The sequence below is a fragment of the Diadema antillarum genome, unplaced genomic scaffold (genome assembly GCF_040938485.1).
Source record: "Diadema antillarum isolate AM-2024a unplaced genomic scaffold, OU_Dant_1.0 seq00001360_RagTag, whole genome shotgun sequence".
Taxonomy (NCBI): Eukaryota; Metazoa; Echinodermata; class Echinoidea; order Diadematoida; family Diadematidae; genus Diadema; species Diadema antillarum.
In genome coordinates this window covers 46,316-71,460 of record NW_027272123.1, presented here as the reverse complement: position 1 = coordinate 71,460, position 25,145 = coordinate 46,316, and the positions used below count along the sequence as shown (strand labels likewise).

At 38.2% G+C, this 25,145-nt stretch overlaps 1 protein-coding gene across 1 annotated transcript in view; it reads left to right on the top strand.

The window, feature by feature from the left end:
• The window catches only part of LOC139708640 (chloride intracellular channel protein 2-like), a 31,947-nt gene extending 22,842 nt beyond the window's left edge, over nt 1–9,105 (top strand). Inside the window, exons 3-5 of the mRNA XM_071620579.1 lie at nt 814–994; nt 5,245–5,455; nt 6,830–9,105. Of these exons, the coding sequence (XP_071476680.1) occupies nt 814–994; nt 5,245–5,455; nt 6,830–6,967 (530 nt within the window). The 3' untranslated portion in view covers nt 6,968–9,105. The remainder of the gene's footprint in view (nt 1–813; nt 995–5,244; nt 5,456–6,829) is intronic.
• The last annotated feature ends 16,040 nt before the right edge of the window (nt 9,106–25,145 follow it).

The window sequence follows — 25,145 nt, the reverse complement described above, 5'->3', positions numbered from 1 at the left end:
TGGATGAATGATGATCCACATCACTTCGTAAATTATGTATATTTTCTCATGCCAAGCACCTCATCCTAATTGGATTCTGCCTTTTATGAGTTTGTGAGAAATTATCCTTATTTTCCCCATGTCCAATGAATTGGATGGACTCACAACAGGATACCACTGGCAGATTGTGCAGGCCATACTGGCCATGTATTGTACAGAGTTTATAATTCTGTACTTCCAGTGTATACCAGTAGGTGTAGGTGAAATTAGATGGTAATGATGATGATGATGATTGTGAAAATGATAACAATAATGATGTATGATACCAACAGCAATAAGAAGGAGGTTGAAGAGAAGGGAAAAATAAAAGCTATACACATCATTCAAGGAGTACCGACATGTTGGCATGAAATGCTTTGGTGACTTTACAACCCTTGATGAAAGAGAATTGATTCCTTGCGACTATGGTGATGTTACATTTCATTGATCACAATGATCACAAGATTTAGTAATGTTGCAGTCATATAGACAAACCTCTTATCTTGTCCTTCGGCAGGGCTGCACACTAAACTCAATATCTACTAGTCCGACCTATCTGTCAAACCAGTAGGCACCCAGTTTTTCCAATTTTTACCGGTCCATTCAGGAAAAAAGTTCCTGGTCCGACAGTGATTTTTACTGGTCCTGGACCATCGGACCAGTGCCAATGTGCAGCATTGCATTATGGGTTTGCTCACTGACATTTTGGACTATCTTTAAATTGTTGCTTGATCGAAATGTGAACATACTGCCGCTGTGAATGGAGCATGGCTAACACTGTTGTTCATCCTGCAGGGAACACACCGCCCCCAGTGCTCATCGACCCAAACGTTCAGACCGAGAATCCACAGGGCAAGGTCATCGATGACATCATCAAGGCAGAGCACTACCTGGAGATGGTGTTCCAGCCCAAGCTGGAGAATGGCAACCCCAGGGCCAAGCAGGTTGGCTCCAACATCTTCAGCAAGTTCTCTGCGTGAGTGTGGCAGTCGATTCTTAAACCCATTCCATACAGAATTTTGAAACCCCCATAGACTTTAATACACAGGCCACCAGGTTCCTGTATGGAACGGGTTTCAATTCAGTTCAGTTCAATTTATTATACCCCCGCCAAACGAAGTTTGAAGGGGGTATAGACCGATTCAATTTCGATGACCTATTCACCTACCGCCGCTAGCGGCGCTATAACGGTCGCCATAACTGGGGGCCAACGGGGGCTTCCAACGAGCTAGCTACCCAGCGAGTTGCACTATTGCAGCTCAGCAGCCTAGCGTACCCATCGCGCATAGTTAGCCGGGCGCAGCCGATGCGCCGCGGCCGGCGACCGCCGGCGCCGCGCTAATATTGTGATTGTTTACTCACTGTGGAAAAGTTATTCAGCGGCTTTTAATGCCTTTCTTTTGGACAAATTGAGTGATTCAGACATATTGATCTACTTTGAAAGCTTCAAAGGAAGGATCAGGAAAACACATTGTGCAGTTGTTGGATGCATAAATAACACACAAAAAAAAAATGGAAATGGAAGCTGCACGTCAGTATGTGAAATTCAGACACCGCTGACGCATGATAAATTAAGGCAAAATTAAAGACAATTAAGTGAAATACAACGGTATAAAAATGCACAGATTTCGAAACAAACTATGTCTATAATAGATTCTCTATTTAATTAGGTTATCACTGCATATTCGTAAAATATGTTGTTCATGCGAATAGAAGATAAGTTTAGATCAAGAATTTGATAATTCACTGATTTTTTTTTTTTTTTATCCTTGGTGTCCTACTTGCCAAAGTTAGAATACACTTCCTGGCTAGACTTTATTATTATGACAAACATTTTACAGCCTACACTACAGCTAAATAAATGTTTCAAGATGCGTTAAATTCTTATATTGTTTTCACTTCTTCAATGTTCAGCACTGAATTGACCATAGGCCTATTCAATTTTGGCCTGGAACTCTGAATTTGACTTTTGATAAAGTGATACTTATAAATATTAAACCATGGATGGTGGCAAACATCCGTTTCATAATCATACTAAGAAAGTATGATTTAAAATCACTTTTGTAGAGTATGATATTAGGCGTTAGCGTGATGTTATGCAAGGTTACTTAGACCTAAAACAGTAGAGGTTTTGGTTCTAGACATCAGGCGACGTAGTCGTTACTTAAGTTTAGGCATATACGGCCTAGAAACGCCTAGATTTATATTCCGTTTGGTTTACTTAGGCTTGCCTGAAGTTATCGACAACCAAAAATTATATATGATGTAGGGTTCTAGAAGTCAATAGGTCTAGATCTAGTCTGGACTCTTGCCTAGATTTCTAGACAAGATCTAACGTTAGACAGATTCTACCCTGCTGGCCCGACACTCCCGAGTAAAGGCAAAAGCCTGCCCTAAAAAGGTTAAGTTAACTGATAGCTTGCAATTTTTTGCGCCATATCTAGCTCAAGATTCTTATTCATTATTTGTATTTAATTACATCAGTTAACTTGTCAACAGCCTAGGCTTATTAGCAAGACGTCTGCCTGCCTCAGCCGTTTTTATTCTCTTACACAAATGTGAATATACAGGGCTTACATGCGAGTACCCAAGTCATCGCCAAAGAAATAGAGTCTACAAACATTCACGGATCGTACCGATATTTACCTTGAAATTCAAGTCTTTGGCTACAGCTGTATGTCATCTACCCATTCGCTCATAGTCGGCATAAGTTGTTTAATTTTATTTATTTTTAATTAGCTGGCAAAAAAAAAAAAGTAGACTCTAGTTGTCACAAAGCCAGATGCGTCGATCGCTGCCAGCGCCAGAGATAGCTAGCTGGCCGGCTGGTGCCGGGTGGTAATGTACAATGTAAGCACTGGCTGCCGCTGGCACCCTTGCCACGCACGCAGGGCTCTTGTCGACCCGGCCTGTTTGGCCCCCAGTTATGGCGTCGCCTTAAGAGGGCGCACTTCCATGAACAGTCGCTTGAATTGGTCTATAGGAATCAGCGGACGGTCGGGCGGTCGGGCGGTCGGGCGGTCGGTCCGTTGCAAATCTTGCGTCGCGAACTACTTCCTCAGTTTTCAACCGATTCCCATAAAACTTGGCACAGATGTGTGCCTTGGGTTGTAGATGTGCAAGACGTATTTTTTGACAGTACCCAAAAGTACGTTGCCATGGTAACAGCATATTATGGGCAAAAATGGGTACAAATCTTGCGTCGTGAACTCCTCCCACAGTTTTTGATCAATTTTTATGAAATTAGGTAGAGATGTTCATCTGAATATGTTAATGTGCAAGACACATATTTCCGCAGTGGCAAAAAGTGCGTTGCCATGGTAACGGCATGTTATTGGTGAAATATAGGGCAAAATGCTTCATGGCAAAACTGCTTCATCAGTGTTCTTCCAATTCTCATGGAATTCATATTGAATGTTTGTCTTAGGATATAGGTCAGCATGAAACATTTCTTGACAGTGACAAAAAGTATGTTGCCATGGTAACAGCTCACATATTATGAGCCAAAATGATGGAAAATTTTGTGTTGCAAACTACTTCCTCAGTTTTTGCCCAATTTCCATGAAACTTGGTACAGATGTGTGCCTTTGGTTGTAGATGTGCAAGACGCATTTTTCGACAGTACCCGAAAGTACGTTGCCATGGTAATGGCATATTAATGGCAGAAGATCAAGGAAAGATCTTGCGGATTTAACTACTTCCTCAGTTTTTTGACCAAAGCTTATGAAATGTTGTTTTGACCAAAGCTTATGAAATGTTGTTTGGCGGGGGTATAACCAGTCGCTGTAGCGACATTTCTAGTTTTCTCAGCTTATAAATCATGACAAGTATAAGTACAAAGTAAAACACAGTTCACTTTGTCATCACGAACTCGGTTTTAATAAAATGCAAGTTACAACAAAGTAAAAATGAGGTCCCCAAATTATCATTTGTATTAATCATCCTTTACTGTACATTGTATGGCTATAATGAAATTTTGATAACATAGGAAAACTTCCGGTGCCAAGGACTTTGTTATAATGGGAGTTGCTTTCATTGTGAAGTTAAGTATGCATCTACACAACCTTATTAACTCTTTATGTGCCATGGTGGAAAACCCCTGTGTGCCACATTATTCAGAGACACCAACATAGTCATACTTCGAGAAAACATTTTATTTTTCAAGTCTTTGTAACTTTTACAAATTTCTGTTGAGCTGGACGTGTGGTGCGCAAAGTTGTAAAGAAAATGCCAAGCTTTGCTTTGATGTAAATTGCATGTCAAATCTATGATTGATTTTCTTTCAAATGACCAAGAGCTACGTTACTGTAAAGGCATGACTTTTGCACACAGAACAGTGACAGAAACTTAGAATTTACACCCAAATCCAGTAGGGAAAACTGATTGCTAATCAATCACCACATGAAATGCAAGCTATACATGTATATCAGAGGAACATAGTCATGAGAGAAACACTTTCATTGTACTATGGCATTTGGGATAGGGTTGCCGAAGTACAATACTTGGGACTCGTCCTGAATGAGTTAAAGCAGCCTACCATTCAAAAATAGTGATGGATGTACACATTCTTTTGAAACCATCTATGCCCTGGGCATTAAAGGGCTTCACCGTCCTGTGAGTCTCCATTCTCACTGTCAACTGCTGCCATAAAGTGCTACTGAGGTCTCAGTTTCCTCTGCTTTAAGTGGCACTCTGAAAATTTGCTAGGAAGTGCTATAGGGTAGTCACAGGCAGGTAAAAAAAAAAAAAATTAAAACCAGCTTTCAAAAAGTGCAAAATTTTGCAAGGAATTCAACCCTGGTGTTTTGTGAGGACACTGACGCAAAACATCAAGCACAAACATTTTGTTAATGAAAGTCTGGTTAATATCTATGAGCAGTGCATGGTCACCATCAAGATCCTTGGATAGGCATTATAAGATCAGATCACATTTGAGATTTGAACCAAAGACCTTGTGTGAAGCGAATTCTGTACTACTGAGCCAAGTCAACCCCCAGCAGAAAACCATGCATCATTGAATAGTGAAATTCAAAACATGAAACTACTTATACATCACTCTCTTGTTTTCCATAGCACTAACTGTCTTTGGAGATGTGCAGTGAATCAATCTTACAATATGAAACAAAATCTTAATTTAAGAGGACCAGCCTATCTAGCAATCACTTCTCCTTTCTTCTAGTCTTGGTTTCTGAACCTTTTTCTTTTTCTTTTTTCCATCACTGACAGGCTGATGAAGAACCAGGACAAGGCCAAGCGAGCGACGCTGATCAACAGACTACGGTCAGAGCTCAAGAAGCTGGACGAGTTTCTCAAGGACACGTCTGAGGATGATGAGCTGAGCCCTGGACTCTTCCTTGAAGGGGACAAACTGACCCTGGCGGATTGTGACCTGCTGCCCAAGCTGCACCGTGTTGATGTAGCCTGCAGGCTCTTCAAGGTAAGCTCTGTCCGCTGCTACAATTGTTCCATGAAAAGGTGGGTGCATTGTTCAGGAAGCCTACCCCTTGAGAGATTCCTCAGAGATGTGCCAGCACTTTTGCATCCTGAGTCTGATTGCCGTAGGAGATGGACACGCACTCCCAAGAAGTGCATTCCCGTCATAATGAATATGGTTATGACAAAATTTTGGATACAACAAAGTAAAGTTTAGGCCCCAAAATTATCATCAATATATCTCCATACGCTTTATTTGTTTGAATGTATTGAAATTTTGATATAATGAAAGAAAACTGCTGGTCCCGAGGACTGTGTTATAATGGGAGTGGCCTGCACTTCGAAGTTCTGTGGAGATTGACCAGCACAATGTAGCCTATGCTAGGTTGTGCCTGAAGAAGATGAGTGCGCAGAAATGGGTCAGCTCTCTGCACTCCTTGCTAGGTTGTCCTGAGAGCAGATCTTCACACGTTCCAAGAAATTTGTCTCTGAAGATACCTAAGATACGAGCTCATGCTAACAGTGGTTGAGGCTACCCTCCATTTGCAGGGGAAGAGAAACTACCTTTCATAGCCTGTGACAGCTGTCATACATTTTGTAGTACAACTTTACTCGGATGAGTAGTTTCCATGGCCTGTGTGTTGCCCACTTAAGAATTAATCATGTCTGGAAGGTGTACAGACAGACAGACCTCCAACTAGGAACAGGAAGCGACATTAGTATGATGGGCCACCTATGTCTTACCTTCATAAGATGAGAAGTTGGAAGGGCCTTCTACATACTGAGGCTTATCACTAACAGTTCGTCTGTACAACAAAAAGAAAAGCAAAGAACATTCGATACTTCATTTGGCTGATTATCTGTCATGTTACAGATATGTGGTACATTGTAGATTCAATGTGCATACCATATTCTATTGTAATTAACTGATTGCTTCTTGTAAAGTTAACACGACTATTTTTTTCTTCATTAAAAGAATTTCCAAGTCCCGTATGTTATTATAAGCCATTCATGTCATAAACCCTAACTAGGTCGGGCTACATTTATGTACTATGTATTTGTGAAATCAGACTATTTGCTATAAATAACTATTCAAATAAATGTCCAAAAAGGCATATTTTTGGTGTACATATTCTTTCTATTGTCCTTGGCAAGTGTAAGTGAAAAAATTGTGCCACGAAAAAGATTTTGTCAGCGACTCTGTTCTAAGCAGAAAAATATTATATTGATTGGTTTTAGTAATTGAATGCTTTTATGAAATTTGACTGTAAGCGCAATCTGCATTGAAATTGTTTATGAATGCACATTTTTGAGCAATATTTGGTCCGACATTTGAGCATCGCCACCACTTTATATCCCCCCTCTAATTTCCCTGCAGTTCCCAGAGGTGATGGAAGGTATGGACGCTGTCCAGAAGTACCTGGAGAACTGGCGAAGTTCCAGCGTCTACAACCTGATCAAGTACGAGGATAAGGAGGTGTGGCACACATACCACAGGGTGGTCATGAAGTCGTAACGCAGTACAGAACATCACGAAAAGGGAAAAAATCCACCATGCAGCAGAATGAGTGAAGGGGAGAGGAAAAAAAACAAAAAACACAGCAAAAAAATCGGGAAACCACCCACTGGCGAGAAATCAATCGTTTTGTGTTTTCACTGTGAGATAGCATCGAAAATTGTATACGCCTTGTGATTTGATGTTGTGATACTTTTACCCTTGTAGTCCTTGTGATTGTGACTCAAAGCTTATTACTTGTGTCATTGTACCACATATTGGCATGGTTAACAAATCGCTTGACGTCGATATGAAATTGCAAATATTATCATCGACCACTGTAATGTAACCACCATTCTTCTTAGCCTACAAAGAGGTTGTCGTGTGAGTATAGGATACATTTCAGATTTTCATGGGGGGAAGATGCGAAATGACATCACACTCTTGCACCAACATCAATTCTTGCTGGCAGTTGCTTATTTGAGGATTTTTGTTTTCACACAAATATTTATCTAAACTCAGGCATGCCTACTTAGTGAAACACAACGGAACTGACCCTGTGTGACAATATTTAACAAATCTTTATCCACCATCCCCCCCCCCCCCCCCCTCTTCATGACATAATATTCCTTTTTCACTTACAAGAATTATGCTGCCTTTCTTCTTAATACACCTTACAGCCAGCTTGATTGAAATGATAGGACAGTGGGTTTTCATTTGGTTATTGGGCTTTTTTTTTGGGGGGGGGGGGAGGGCTAGTATTTTTGGAATGCATCAGCAACTGGGTATATAATATTACAAGAGAATCCTTAAAAAGCACGCTTTGGTTGGTTCAGTGTCGTCTTCTAGTTCCAAATGATTTCCATCAGGCATACTGCACACCATTCTAGTCATATATCTCAATGAATACTGCTGATTCAGAAATGGGTCTTAGTAAGAACAACTTGTCAGTGTATCCATGCCTCATGTTGTTTGTTTCTGGACTTTCCAGATGTGAGTAATGTACTCCTTTGCAAAGGAATTTGAGAAGACATTGTGATAAACATTAAGTTTCCTCCTGTATATTTTGTAAACAATGACAAAATCATAAGGCTGTGAATTGATTAAAAAAAAGAAGAAGTAGAAAAAACCTCTGATCAAAAACAGACCACAACAGTAAGGAAGGATATGCCCTCATATTTGTGTGTCATCATGTACTACAGAAAATATATCGAGCAGGATCAGCTCTTATTTTCCCATCATTTCAATATTTGATTTCCCCATTGATATTACAATATTTGTGGACAACATTCAGCGTACCGAGTATAAGAAAATTGCTCGCCTTTGGCAGTGATCAGTCATTTTGATATGTGTTTTCACTGGCAGTAAAATTCTCCTGTGGGTTATTAGGTTATCTAGACCCTTGGATTTCATCATCAAAGGAAATGAAGTGCTTCTGAGGAGTTTTTTTTAAGGGCTGCAATTTGGGATGTATTTGTTGTTGTGCACATTTGCATGATTGGTCTGGACATGGAAATTATTTATCAATAGTTTTTACTCCTCAATTCAAAATTGTTCATTACAGAGTCCTGCTATTAAACAAAGAGAGTATTGTAAGGTATTCTAGGAGGAGAGGAAATGGTATTCATCATGTTAACCTGGAAAAAGAAACATACTTATTTGTGTGTTTCATGTATGAATTGTTAATGTACAGATATCCATAAAAATTGATATGGGGAGTATATCATGTTTATAACCACCCTCCCACCCCTTGGGGGAAAAAGGTAAAGTGTGTATGAACAAGGAGACTGGAGTAAACTATGCTACTTGAGTGAACTTGGTCATTACCATTGATGACCAGGCTGCCAATGCTATTTTGAAGAAGTGGTTGTGAGAGCTTTAATGAAGTGATGACAGATACTCTTTTCTTCTCTCTCCTTTCTGTCATCTCCATCTTTTTTCAGCGCCATCTTCTTCTATCCTTCTTTTTGTCTGTATGTTCCTTCCTTAAGATGAGTGTCATTGATACAAAAATATATATATTTGCAGTCTATCAGAGAGCAAATGTGCCACAACATCGCCAACAGATGACAGTGCTATTATATCCAAAAACAAAACCAAACAAACCACCACACACTTCCCTTTCTTTTATTAGTCATCCTTCAATGCCAGTAGACAGATGATGCTTGACAGGGAGGGGGGGGGGGGGGGGGGGGGGGGTTAGTCAGGCCACTTATGGGCAGTATGCTGACACTAGTACTTATAACTCCAGTATATTTGGCATAAATACTTTTAATCGTCTATTCGTTCACTTTGTTTTTTTCAAGCTGCAGGGCATAAAATATATCAATCAATGTAATTGCTAATGCAACACATACTGCAATGTATTCGGCATAAATCATCATAAGATTTCTTCAGTTTCACTCTCTTGTTCTGATCAATCACAGATGTCACTTAATGCAATCAGGGGGCTCCCAGTCCTGCTACAGTGCTGTTTTCACATATTTAATCCAACCAGTATTGCAGTATGTACTGTGCACTGAGCACCTAAATTGTAGCACTTCAATATCTATATGGCTTTTGACTATACGTTTTCATGGCATAAATGTGTGTTGTTATATTTTTTGCTGTGATGACCCAGTGGACTGCAATTATAGTGACTTAAGTTATGAAGAGTTGGCACAGGGGTCTTATTACCCAGAATGCCTCACAAATCATGTGCGTTGATGTTTGTTAACCCATTGAAGATTAGTCCCAAGTATGATACTCGGGCAGGTGTCTGTGGGAAATGCATGTTAACAGCAAATTCAGCTCAGCCTCAGTGGGTTAGACCTGATTTATTTAGACCATGATGCAGATTTAATCACTAATTCTTCTCTACTATGTCTGATACTGCAGGGACAAAAATTGAGACCATTCCAAATGATGTGTGAAAGGTGTTATTGTGTTTAATCTCTGTTTATTTACACAGTTTTTTTTTTTTCAATTTCCTGTCCACCTTCTTTTGGTTTGTTATACAAAGAAAACAGTACGTGATATTGATTATTATTTTTTTTTTCTAAATGCATTTCAACTCATTGTAATAATGCTATGACAGTCAGGAAGGGTGCACATCGTATTCAGGTATTTTCCTTTTGAATTCTTTTTTTTTTTTCACTCTTCTAAGTGAGAAAGTGAAATGCAATCATTTGGCATATTTTGGTAGTAGAGTGGAAATCAATGAAAACAGAAGGAATTTCTTTTTTGTTAGTATCAAATTTGCACCAGTGGTATCGACAAAGTCTTTAGAATGTATTTCAAGTTATTTAATGGAAAGGAAGCACACATGCAAAAAAAAAGAAGAAGTATAGTCCTCTTTTGTTTAATGCTTTAATAGAGCAACTGGTTTCATGTCACCCTTTAGTTTCTTCTGTAGTATCAGCACATAGTTGAATAGCAAATATTATTTCCCACCACATATTTTAATAATGTCTTTATATGTTATGTTGTGTCCGAGTCCTGATACATTTGTGTGTATCGTTATTGTCTTTTGTTTGGTCTTAAACATATCGATAGTTTATTTGTATTTTATCTTGTACAGATCACAGTGCACATTGGATATCAACAGTCACATGCTGTACTGAACTTTATTTGCACAATCCCGGTATTTGAGTGTGGATCAAGTGGATGTATAATGTGGGATATCTTAGTATTGATTATGATTAATTGCATTTTGAAGGAAAAGAAGATCACTCAAATGTTGTGAGTAGCTATGAAATGATTATCATTTATTTTGTATAGCTTATTGTCGAGAAGGTAACTGAGCAATGAGTGGAGAGCTATTAGATACAGGGCTGTTATGTGCAGAACAATAGTTTGTGTTGCTCAGAATATCATGTGCTTTTTTTTTCCTAATACAGAAATGTTTAATGTAGTTTTAATTCTCCAGGCAGTGTCAAATTGGTCATAACTCCCTTGTCACTATATACACTACAAGTTAGCAAAAGTAAGCATTACCTTGGAGCATGTTTAAATAATACTTGTAGAAGCAACTAATATGATTGCCTGCTGGCTATTGATATTAAGCAATATATATTTGCTTTCTTCATCATCAATGCTCAAGCTCATTTAAACTGATGAAAAAACAACAACTTGTGTTTTCAAATGTTTCTACTGATTGAGAGCCCCCTAGTAGGTTAGAAATTTGACCCATTCTTGATGTTCCCACACAAAGCTGGTTCTAATCGTGCCTTTGCAATGTCTTGGTGGCTTTCTTGTAGTGATACCCAGTCAATCCAATGTCTTGATGCTTCTAACAAGACCTGGGGTGGTATTCTGAAATCCTTCCTAGGAAGAAATTTCTTCCTAAGTCAGGATTGTTTCCTAAGTGGTATTCTGGAAATCTTCCTAAGTTTCTTCCTAAGTAGACTTAGGAAGAAACTTAGGAAGGGGGCGGGAATATGCAAATTTCTGACGTAGAAAGAAGTTGGTATTCTAGAATGCATTTGGGAAAGAATTTTAGGAAAATATTTAGGAAAGCTCCACCCCTGTCCTAAGTACATTGTTAAGAATAGCAAACTGCAAGCATTGTGATAGGCGCGCTTGTCAGTCATTGCGCCCACATGTACTTTGATGCGGGAAATGAGCGTGAGAAAGGGGACATGCCGCGCACTCGTATATTTGACCCTACGTCATAGTAATATGCGATTGTCATTGGTTAGTTCCTTATGATACGACATTTCATATTGGCTTAGGAAAGGACGTGGGCGGGGATAAGGATGGCCTTATTTGCATTAAGAAGTGCCTGGGAAGAAATTTCAGAATACCAATTCTGTCTTTCCTAGGCACTTCTAAGTTTCTGACTTAGGAAGAAACTTAGGAAGAAACTTCGGAAGATTTTCAGAATACCACCCCTGGATCGTGTAAGATGACTGATGGACAAGAACAGAGGAATGAAGTAATATCTATCTTCTTAACAGATGAGGGAAAAAACGCAGCCTCACGTACTTACATCATCCATGCTACTTTTTTGTGTGATTGAGCAGATGGTACTGTATCTGATTAGAAGCAAAGTGGTTGCAACACCAGGACATGGTAGGGTGTTTGGGTTCAAAACTTATGAATGTACTTGTCACAGTGTACTCAACAAGTCAGTACTAAAGGTGATCACCAAATTTTCCATTGAGATTTTCTTTGTTGTATGGAGAGTTAATTATTTCAACATGGGCCTTTCTAACATGCATGAAAGTTTGTCCTCGTTTGAGATTAGGAATTGATGTGTTGACATCTGTAAAGTCACAGTCCATTAATTGCTCCTTTGTATTTGCCTTATTAACTAATCACTTTTCTTAAAGAAAGAAAAAAGAAACATGTATATGTAGTAGAGTAGTACTATTATTGTGTGTTTGATGTATCTTCATGACTATACATTACATACTCTGAGACAAGGCAAATGAAATGTGGTATAGAACATATAGCAAAGTTATATTTCCATGATTAGTTCTTCTCTGTAGAATTTTCATCTCTTTTGGTGGTGTATTCATCTTTCTTCTCACTCTATCTATCTCTTTTTTTTTTGTTTTTGCTCACGACTTCTTGATTTTGTCTATAAAAAGTAGTAGTTATCCCTGCGTCATCGAAATATCAATAAATCATGCCACTTTAACATGTATGCCCTGTGTTTTGTGTTGTAATTGCATGACTTTTGTCCATCCGTTCATGAGCAGAATATTATACAAATATACTTTGTCTTGAGAATTTCTGGTTGAAACTTTGGGCAGAGGTGACTCCAAAAGAACTAGTCACCGAGTGGCTCAGCCCTGAAGTGTATAGTTATTTTGGAAGCACTGAGGCTTTATAGTTTAACCAGTAACTCGAAATTAGGCAAAGTATATTTGCTTTGTATTTTGGATCAAAAATTTAAACAAAAGAAGGGGAAAATGGGGGGAAAAAAATGTGAGGCGACAAGTCGTGCAGTGGATGCGATGTTGTGAAGGGGCCTACTGACTCTGAGAAGCAATGTACAATGTCAGAACTCTTTTATGATATTCTACCACGTAATTGTTTTCACAGAGTGATGGTTGGAAGCAGTGCGCGATGCCAGAATTTCATTGTAATGTCACAATTGTTTTGTTCAAAATTGCTACATTTCACAGTGTGATGGAACAAACCTGTACATAATTTCAGAGTTGCTTTGTTACATCATTTTGCAAATAGTATGCCATTTCATCATAGAAGTGACATCATTTTACAGATAGTACTCCATGGAATGTCAAACATGGCAACATTCTGACATAGCTGAAAATACGTACCTATAATCATGTGAAGCTCTTTCAACCAATCACTAGAGGATACATTTTTTTAAAAATTCAAAATATAAATATAAATATTTTTAGATATGTATGAGCTTTGATTCCTGTGAGGTTGACTGTGATATTGATTATGATGTAACATACAGGGAATACAGGAGGCTGAGAGACGTACTGTATTTTCTTCGTACCCACTATGGATGTGAAACTTTTAATTGGGAAATCTAGTTTTAAATGAAATGATTTTTACGTCAATAGACATGTAGCTTTAAAAGTACCTGGTACTTATTGCCATTTAGAGATGAAGATAGAGAGAAAACACCGAAAGAGGAAGGAAAAAGACGGTTTAAGAGAGAGATGGTGAAACATATGAAGAGATAGAGATAGAGATATAATGTGTGTGTGTGTTTGTGAATATGTGTGTGTGTGTGTGTGTGTGTGTGTGTGTGTGTGTGTGTGAGGGAGAGAGGGAGAGGAGGGAAGGGAATAGAGATGGAGACAAGGAAGTGATATGAAGACATTAATAGGTAATGAAAAGTGGATCACCTCCAAACATTAGAATGAAACTGAAAACGAAGCAACTCTCGGAAGGATAGATATGACAGGAAACTCTACAGTGTTCACAGTGCTGGTGACATACATGTAGGTCCCTGTGTATTAATGACAGCATCAGAGCTGTGCGTTGTCATTTGCATAGTGAAATCATCATTTGCATATTGAAGTCATGCATATGTGTGTATATGTGTATGTGTGTGTGCATGACATTGTGTTTGTGTTTTGGTTTGTGCGTTTTCTTTATTTGTGTGTTAAATGCAGCTGGCAATTGTGAAGGCTAAAATGTGATTGAGTGAAAATGGTGAATTTACTGATGGGGTAAAAAATGCGACATGGACGGAGGAATGGCAGAAAGTAATTTATGAGTGATACGTACCAGACTCGTATGACAATGGTACAAGTAATGGTGATGACCATACTTGAGTCACATGACACCAGTAGTTTTGTTTTATGAGTGTGCATGTGTTCTGAAGAAAAAAAAATAATGCTTTCAAATGTACCCTTGAACATGTTTTATACTGACATCAGTTGCCATTAGGTCTCATCAGTAACCTTCGCTTTATTACACAGGGTAATGGACCCATTAATACAAGGGATGTATGCATGAGATTTTAATAGAGGAAATTTTATAAGCCATTGTGGGGACATCAGAGAGAGATAGTCAAACCTCACTTACGTACTTGTGTTAATGGAAAGAGATTCAGGAATGCGATACTCAAAGGCTGCTCCGTGTATGATGGGGCCATACTTCGTGAAGAATCTAGATGCAATCTGCCGAAAGGAATGAGAACTAAACTATATCACCAGTTCAGTCATTACTTGCTCATCACCCGATGACCTACATGTCTGAAACTTTCAGTGGAGACCAAGCTGAAGATTGCAATGAGAATTCCACTGGGAGTATTTCTTCAATTTCTTCATCAAATGTCATGAAAGTTTGGCTTTCGTATTCATGGGGGCTTAATATGTGAGGTTTATCTTGTGAATATTGTTTTGATAATACATGTGCACTTCTAATAATTGCCCTGTGGAGCCACAGTGAACAACTTTTGTCTGATACAGAGCCTTAAGGTTCTGTATCAAATTATTATATAAAAACAAATCAAACAGAGAACAATTGTTCTCTGTTTAACTAAAAGTGATTCAACATGCAAAATTCTGCTTGTACGGTAGCAGAGATGGACCCAGAGCTGCTAGGTTTCCCTGATTCTGAAGAAATAAACTGTCTTTGTATCCACATGCAAGAGAATTAATGTTAGAGCCACCCATGTTTGTGGATCATTATTTGCCCATGGGAGAATTTCAACACACAGTGATGGTGTATGTATACGATGTATCTCCTTGATTGCATCAATTGCTTTCTTAAACCGCCCTGAATTTAATAAGTGAATTTTGATAGCCCTTTGAATTCCTCGTATGAATTCCTCCTTGTACTTTAATTGCAGACTAGGCTTTTGAAATCGCCTTGAATTTAATGTGTGAATGTTGATGGGCCCTGTGAATTCTTCCATGTACTTTGCAGAGGCAAAATTGAAGCTGAATTGAATTCTACTTACATTTAACAGCATGAAAATATGCATGCATCACTCTGATGGCAAGAGTTGATACAGCATCTTGGACCTTTAGGTGCCATTTGGCATGACAGTATGTATGAAGTATCAATGTTTCAGAGAGTCGTGGGATTGTCTATCAGACAGGAGTCTCCCGCTTGTAATTACCATGTACATCTGGCAGATACTTTAGAAATGAGGAGAGGACTAGTAACTTTAGCTTGTGTTTTCATTAAAGTATCATTGGTATAGTCCATCAGAGAGAAATCAAACTGATTTGCAGCTGTGAAGATGGCCTGGTTTGCATGAAAGGGGACATAATGAGACCCTTTGTAATGTTTTCGTTTGAGGACCCACCCAAGATTCCCTGCAGGGTTCACCTGATCTGGGAGGGAAGTGTGGGTTGATGCAGGGAGGTGCGAGGGAGAGCCTCTCACTTCTCAGGTCAATGCGTGCAAGCTGAGATGGGTGTGGTTATCAATTAACCCCACAAACACGCTTCCCTCCATCTCTTCATTTCTTCCTCCTTCCCCCCCCCCCCACCCCTCCCTCTCTGGTTACCCTCTCTGCCTCCTCCATCTCTCTGCCCTGCCCTCCCTAGCTCTCCTCCTATCATATCCCTCTCTCTCCCTATCTCACAACCCCCCCCCCCCCCCATTCCTCTACATTTATATTTTTCTTTTATTCCCTCTGTCACTCTCTCTCCCTCACACACACACACACACACACACACACACACACACATAAATATACACTTAAAAGAGTAAAGAGAAACTCCGATCTGTATCTAAACTGACTTCAGTAGCATGAACAGAGTTCGATCAAAGAAATAACAGTTTGCTTTCATTCATTCTATCAAAATTTGACCAAATAACCCCCAGCATTCACTGAATACTGAGGACCAGTGTATGTACCATCATTTTTACATTACTAAAATGTCGGTCACAATTCAGTTTTGCAAATTTAGTGAGATGATATGCCATTGTTTCACAGGTCTTCTAGTAGTTATATATTCACATTGGTTGTTAACTCTGCCGAATCAGAGAGTTGTGAAATAGTGACATTGTCACTGCATCTAATTTGCATATAATGATCGTTGTCATCAATATTTACTCTCTCATAAAAGATACAATATGTGAACTTACAAGGTTAATACCATTTTTTGTTTTTTTTTTTTACAATAAAAACCGAAAACTTTTATCTGAAAGTAAACTGGACATTAATTACTGTCCCTTTAAACCTAGTCGGAGCAAAAAGGCAAGATTGTAATAGGCAATAACAACTGAATTGTCAGAAAAGGGAGGCAGAAAAAGGGATTTTTTTCCCCTTCTTTTAGATATGTTGTAAAGAGTGTTTATACTAAATTAACCTTCACTGGCAATTCTTGTGTTGTGGTATATTATACAGAAGTAGACTAAATTCAACTTGGCATGACAACCTATGTGCAAAACATATGACAATGCTCTGTTCGGACCACCATGATATAACATTTGTGAGATTGATTTCAGCACTCTTGTCTCTAATAAAGGGATGGTATGGTTTGGGTTGAGATGGGGGGGGGGGGATCAGATTTTAAATTTTTGTGAGATAATTAGAAACTACTTATGAAATATTAAAGAGCATACAATTTTAGGAGGAATTCAAAGTTTATTTGATGAAAATCTGTTTTGAAATGGCTGCATGAGATATCCAAAAACAAAGTAAAGCAAGGTACATGGTCCTACGAGGTAGGTCCCACCTTTTATTAAGCCTCGATCATGTTTCATAAGAAATTTCTCGTTATCTCACAAATATAGTTGGAAACCTGCATGTGAAGCCCCATCTCGACTGAAATAAACTATACTATTCCTTTAAGGGAAACTAGAAAATGCACCTTCAGCAGGCATTAGACAAGAGCTGATTGTACCAGCCTCGTCTATGCAATGCATTTACCCTATTGCAGTGGCCTAATTTGAGCAGAATTTGAGTGCAAGCCATGTAGATCTTTCATATAATACAGTGTATATTCCATATTTATAGACTGGTATTTGCTAGATTTCCAGGGAGTTGGAGCCTGAGTGCTTAGCTGCTACCGAGCTCCTTCAGCAAAGGTCATTTGGATCACACCCACACCATGCGCCCTGAATCAAATCAAGTGGGCACTGCATTGTTTGTGCAACGTCTTAAAGCCTGGCTGCGTTCTATTCTCAAGCCAGATCCACTGAACAATTGTCACAGGCCAGGATTTGTCAACAGACGGTGTCAATATAGAGACCTGAGCTTACGTTGTCGAATGAATAAATAAGCAAGAATAACACACTGCTAAGGCAGCATTATGTAGAAAGAGCACTCAGCACCAGAGTGCAAAAGAATGGAGGTCAAGGGAATGGTAAGAAAAGTATTGGGAAGAGACGCTGAGAAGTTATGAAGGGCATACACTTTTGTCGATATGGAGGAATGTGACAAAGAATAATTAAAACCCCACACTGTGTTTATCATGTCTCCATGAAACAGTTGTACTGGTTTAAAAAATACAATCACTCAAATAAACAATGTGATTATTGTCTTACCCTCACAGTTCTCCCATTACGTTATTTGTAGAAAGACCCAGACCCCCCCCCCCTCAAAAAAAAAAAAAAAAAGTTCATTGACTGATATGACTCCCCTATAATCTGCAAAGGTGTTCTATCAAAATTATGTGACATTGTTGCAATATAAGTCTTTGTAGGATGTGATTTCGTCTTATCAAATATATGTCAAATTACCCCCCCCCCCCCCCCAAAAAAAAAAAAAAAAAAAAAAAAAATGAATGAGCTATGGCATGGGAGACCATTGACGTCACATTATCATCACCTTTAGAACCAAAAAGGTATAATTGCAGAATTTGTGTGGAGATTATACATATAGCATCTGTGTGGTTGTCATTGGCAAATAATCATCACCTGATAATCAAAAGGGCATTAAAACCTTCATATTCAGGGGTTATTGAGACATGCAGTCATAGTAATTATGACTGTGTAACTATTTTCTCCTTGTCAGCATATTATATCACTCATATATTATGTTTTCATTTGCATTTGTTTGTTTGTCTGTGTGCAAAATAACTCAAAAACTTGTTAATGGTGTTTTTATTGTTCCTTGCATTTTTCACTTTCTACTGATCGTGCTATGAGAAAATTGAAGTCAAATTTGGCAATGAGACACAAAGACTTTAATAAAGATGTCCTTTCTATTTTGAACCAAAAGTGAATGTGCTTTAAAAGGAACTGAGCTATTATCATCATGAAGGAAAATTAATGGTGCTATCTCCACTATGAGTGATTACCAGCGCTCACAGTGGATGATATGATGTTTTTGCATTAAAAGAATAGTATGCTTAAAGGGATGTATCACAATTACCACAGCAGTAGCAGTGTAGTGCCATTATCTTGAAGCATTAATAGGAATGAAATAATTAATGTCATTAAAAATATAAACTTAACAGAATTTAATGTTGCAGCAAAAGCAAGCATCAAGACTGAATTAATAAGGCAGCTTTTGACTCAATCGCTATAAACTACTCTGTTTGACAATTACTGACATAGAAGAAAAATGAGTCTTTTTAGGAGACTCATGCATAAGAAGAAAATGGTGAAACTACACAAGAGAATAACAAAGAAAAGAAAATACAAAGATTTACTCCATTTGCATCAATCACTGATATGTACAAAGTTACTCACAAGAAGGAGAGGAAGAGAAAATTGATTTAAAAAAATCCCCTCAAAAGCATTTGAGAACCTACTTTGAAAAATTAGGGAAGAAGATAAGTTACTGGATTGGAGTTAATCCAAAACTCCTACTACTACTACTACTACTACTATTACTACTACTACTACTACTACTACTACTACTACTGATGATGATAATAATAAACCAATTGTGCATAAAACAATAACACACTGGTTATAAAGAAGTATATTTTTTACCTTTGCTGAGGTAACCCTCAACTTTTCCCATACAAAAAACAAACAAACAAATAAACAAACAAAATCATATGGCAAGAATTGATCATGTTGACTCCTCTGGCTGGCATTGAACTTGTACCAATCATTGTTACCTAGCAACCACATGGCCTCTTGCCAAGCTGAATGGTCCCACGCCCAACCCTCTGCACAGCAGGACTCCACAAACGCCTGACCTAAGCACCTCTATCACTCTCTCCCTCAACCACCCTCCATCTCCCCCCCCCTTATTCCTCTCTTTTTTTTTCTCTCTCTTTCTCTCACTATCTCTTCTCATTTTATCCTTGTTTCTCCATCAATCTCTCTCTCTTCCCCCCCCCCCCCCATGATCTGTCAATCTGTCTATGTGTCTGGCTCTTTGCCATCCAGGGTATTATATCTTCTGTGGTTGTGGGATGTCTGCATGTCTCCTTCATCCAGTCTGTCATATATCCATATTACACATGTGTGTATGCATGTATGTTTGCATGCAGGTACAAATCCAACCACATATATAAACATAAATATATGAATACATGAATATATAAATATATAAATATATAAATATATAGATATATAGATATATAAATATGTAAATATATAAATATATAAATATATGAATATATAAACATCTATTAAAGCACATAAATATATAGATTTGTATTCACATAATTGCAAACATACATATATATTCATACATACATACATACCTATACTATTCATACATACATCACACATATATGAAGAGTTTGTTTGCAAAAACCGATGTCCATTTTCGAAGATTTTGAAGTACGGTCTCTGTCATAAAGTACAAAATAATACCTTTTAAATGATATATTGGTCACTACATATAAAGGTACATTTTTGAAGTTATGGTCAAAAGAAGCAAATATTTTCTTATTATTCTCTTTATTTTTTGTGACCTTTAATCGCAAATATCTCCATGGCAAATATGGACATATTGGTTTTTGCGAACAAACTCTTCATATGTTCATACATACGCACACACATGCTACAGTATATCTAACTAGGGAAGAGGTATACAATCAACATACAATCAAAGGGTGCTCTGGGGTCAGGTCTCAGCAAGCAACTTCAAATCTCTTACCTAAGACGGTACTGTTCTAGCCCAAAATAGATTTCAGTTTGATATTAATGGGGAAGGCTATCTCCATGTATAAGACCTCTCTTTGTTTTTGTTCTTTTACTCAAAAACATCTGGTAATATAACTTGCTTGCTGACAGATATCAATTTTTTGAAAACAGAAACTTGTGTTCAGCAAGAGTTTGCAAATGGATCTTCATAAGTGAATGCATAGTCAGTCCTACAGGGCCACCTGTTTCCATCATTTGCTCTAAAACACCCCTAAAATCACCCCTCCCCATCCATTGTTAAAGGGGAATGAAATTCCAATATACATGTGGCTTTAATGCAGAAATATTAGGAGAACACAGAAGCAAAAGTTTGAGGAAAGTCGGACACTGTACAAAAGTGATAGATTTTTAAAGTTCTTGAGCAGCCATTGCTGCTGGATGAGAAGACTGCTATGGTTATTGTAATGCTACATATGTCGAATTATAACAAAAATACAGAAAAAAAATCAAAATATTTTTGCTTTTCTAAAAAAATGAAATGGCACTTGATTTTGATGCCTCTTTCCAAAAGCATGGTGGAATAATATCACCCTATTCTGATATATGTCAGTAACGAGATGTGGAAATGTGTACTTTTCATAATAAATGTTAACAATGTTGAATTTTCTTTTATATTTTCCTTATATCATTGTACATTTGTGATATCACGAACATTAGTATCCTTCTCATCCAGCAATGGCTACACCAAAACTTTGAAAATTTTTGAACAAATTGTCTGATTTTCTGCAAATAAAAATTGATATGTTTGTAATACATGTATGTTTAGTATAATAGTCATATAATTGGTATGAGGAAAGTTTTTTTTTAAAAATTAACCAGAATATCAATAAGATTTTTGTATTGAACTCTAAGACACACCACAGTCTATAGCTTACCCCACCCACCCCCTATACCTGTACACAAAATTGATTATCAAGCTTTTCCTAATTTACGCAGTGAGTGCAAATGCATGTGCTGAAACGTAACTTTGTGCACACCTAAACTTATGAAGAATGTGCATGGGATTTTCAGGCATGTGATGAAGGGAATTGTCTGATCTTATGGCTACAATTAAAGCACACACAACATGCATACAAACACAAACATCCATCCAAGCAATCTTGATGAGTGGATGAATTCCAATACCCAACCCCAATCTCATTGTAAGGCTTTTCTAGGGCTTACCCACATATCTTTCTGGTCTGCTAGTTCCCAGGTATCTGCCAGCTACGACGGGTCTGAACTTATTGCACACTTAGAACACAAATACTTTACACACAATACGCTGAAACAAAACGACGGCTAGGAAGTTGTGAGACATTACAGTAGGGCCTACACTGTGGAATCATCCCACTGTGAAATAGTGAGTTGTACATTGTACTGTGTTCAAAATAATGTGTGATGGAAACAAAATATAATCAAACTATTAAGAGCTGATCAACTGACATGTTCCCAAGCAAGCTAGCACTAAAAAAACAATGACATGAAACATAGAATAAAAACAAACAACTGACTGGGAATGTCTACATGAATGTACATTGTATGTATGCAAACTTGCACACATACAATGTACATTCGTACAACATTCATTCTAGCTGGAGTCTTACATTATTGCATTCATACTTGTATGAATGCAAATGTACATTCCAGCAAAAATGAACTCAATGGAACCAGTGATAACACTGTGTCATACAAAATCATAGTGCAACATTTTTTCATGTCTATGTAGTAATAACATGCTCTCTTCTGGTGTAAGTTTCTTCAATTTGTCTCCCTCTACAAATTAATTTTTTTTTAAAGATCGCAACTGCTGATCTGTAAATTGACAAACATGTCGGAAAAAAGGAACCAGTGGGACTTGAACCTGTCATCTACTACTTTCTGGGCAGTGACACTACCACCAAGCTGTCCCTGGTTGCTGGCAGTGACACGATGAGGTTTGTGTTCCACTGGTTCCTTTTTTCCGACATGTTTGTTAACCTGTTGAGGACGGACTGAGTTTGCTACAACACGCATTTCCCACAGACACCTGCCCAAGTATACTCGGGACTCGTCCTCAACGGGTTAATTTACAGCTAGTAAATCAGGGGGGCGTTTCATCAACGAGTTCGTCGGAGGTTTTCACTATTTGCTATCAGCCAATCAGACACAAGGATTTCAGTAGCTTTTAACAGTTGTCAGTGTAAATCACTGACAAAAAGTTTCATGAAACCGTCCCCAGCAGTTGCAATCTAACAAATTTAATTTGTAGAGGAAGACAAATCGAAGAAACTCAAACCTGAACCTCACCCCTCTGAATAATATCTTTCTTTCATTTAACATGCTCTCTTGATGTGAAAGAAAAGTTGAACAGGACATCAATAATGACTTTGACTGGAAGACATCTCTTTATTCATGTCTTGTATTGCTCACAAAAAAGTGCACCAGTCTGCCAAAAATCACTCTGATGATTTATTGAAACTTACACAGTGAAAGTACAGTCAACCTTGCCTGAGTTGACTTATAGACATGAATTTCATCTTATGCAATAGAATTATCACATTTATATCTATTTGAGGTTGAATTTTTTTTTTTTTTTGACTGAGCCACTTTTTTACTTGTGAGAATTCGGCATCTGCAAAGTTGACTGCATTCACAACAACTAAAAACGAAAGAAAAGAAAGGCAAGTAAATGAAGTGGAATTGTTTCAAAAATTAGTCCACTGTACTAAAGATTCCAACAGTTTTAGAAACTTTCCCTTGACTAATAAAAGATTTCCATTCTTTGTTTTTGTGTTTACTTTGCTTTTGGTTTCATTATATAGAACAAAGTTTATAACAGGCAATAGACTACGAACTGGGCTGAACTTACGACAGGATCAACTAAATTGGATGTACGCAATGGATGTATGCATTTGTATGCTTTGGTCAGAATTTACCCTCAGGAACAATACCTTTAAGAGGGCAGTATTCCCTCAAGTTCATTATACCAGACAGACAAAAGGAATACCATCCTCTGTTGTATGAAGATCGATCATACACTGTATAGTTCCTTGCAATTACTTGCAACTCTGAAGGACAAGAGGGAAAACAAAGGAATGGCAGGACATTTAAGCAAACGACACACCCTCTGAGAAAACTAGCTTCTAAAGTGCATACATCATCACGCAGTGCAAAATCAAAGTGCAATTGAGAAGAGGATACAATGTCAAAGTCCTCTTATTCTTTGGGTGTGCCTACACCATCATGGAAATTTTAATGTCCTGTCTGATCTTAGTGATATCCATGAGGTAAATTGCATCACTTATATCCCGCATTTACACTGAAATGCATACACCATCAAGCAGTGCAAATTCAAAGAGCAAGTGAAAAGAGGATACCATGTCAAAGTCCTTTCATTCTTTGGGCGTGCCTACACGTCTGATCTTAATGATATCCATGATATGAGGCAAATGGCACCATTTATATCCCACATTCACACTTGACCCACTGGGTGTGCCTACACCACCAGAGAACTTTTAGTGTCCTGTCTGATCTTAATGAAGCAAATTGCACCATTCATATCCCATATCCACACTTGACCCCACGTCACAGGGACAATCAGGGTGGCATTTCATGAAGCATTTTGTCCGACAAAGTTGTCGGACCAATTTGCTCTCAGCCAATCAGATGCAAGGATTTCAGTAGCTTGTAACAGTTTGTCAGAAAAATATCTGACCAAAACGCTTCATGAAATGCCCCCCAGGTGAGGGTTTATCTTTATTTTTTACGACTGACTGTCCATATGATTACTGTATCTCCACTGTCCCTGAGTTGTGGGGGGCAATCAGGGCTTGGGGCAGGACCTGCCACTTAGCACTAGACTTTGTGCATGTGCACATTTGATGAACACAGCTGGGCACTATCAATTACGGCCCAAAGTCACACCCCCCTTCGAAATGTGGCCCCTGACCCCGACAGGCTTCGCGGGGATGGGGAGGAAATCCCAATGAGTGTCCACACTATGGTTTTGGAGGGTGGGACCCAGTGTGAACGCAGGGTGAGTTCATCTCATGATCAGAGCAGTAAGGTTCTGAAAAGGAAACTTTCTGTCTTCATGGTCAGAGTAAAGCTGCGTTTACACCAAATCTGGCACGGGTCACGGAATGGGGTGTTTGCTAAGGTGCGCCAAAAGGAACCATGTCTGCTTCTGTTACAGTGTCACTTCCCCGCTAATAATTTTGTTACAAAATTAATCTCATACTGTTGATTTTGTTGCTCTTGATTTTGACATAAGAATAACATTTTGGGTGATTTTGTATCAAATTATTGATTCTTTTTAACAGAACCAGACATGACATTTTTTGGCGTACCATAGCAAAAACCCAGCCCGTCGCCCGTACCGTGCTCGGTGTAAATGCGCCATTAGACAGTGAGGTGATGTACTGCTTTACTTATATACATGGACACTTTCTTGATTAAATGAATAAGCCTGCTTGGAAGCACAACAGTATAATGGAACAAAACAAGCATTTAATGAAACCTAACTCTACACAGTCTTAATTGCACTTGTCCCATGTCAAACATAACTAAAAAAATAATAATAATAATGATAAAAGAATGGGCAATTGTAAGTATGTGATGAACCTTTGTACTTGTACTATTAGATATCAAATTACGATGGTTGGCTTGAGTACTGCATTTAGTCATACCATGGACCTACATATCTGCTCCTACAAATTTGACTGAAAACACATATCAGAATGACTTAAATAGT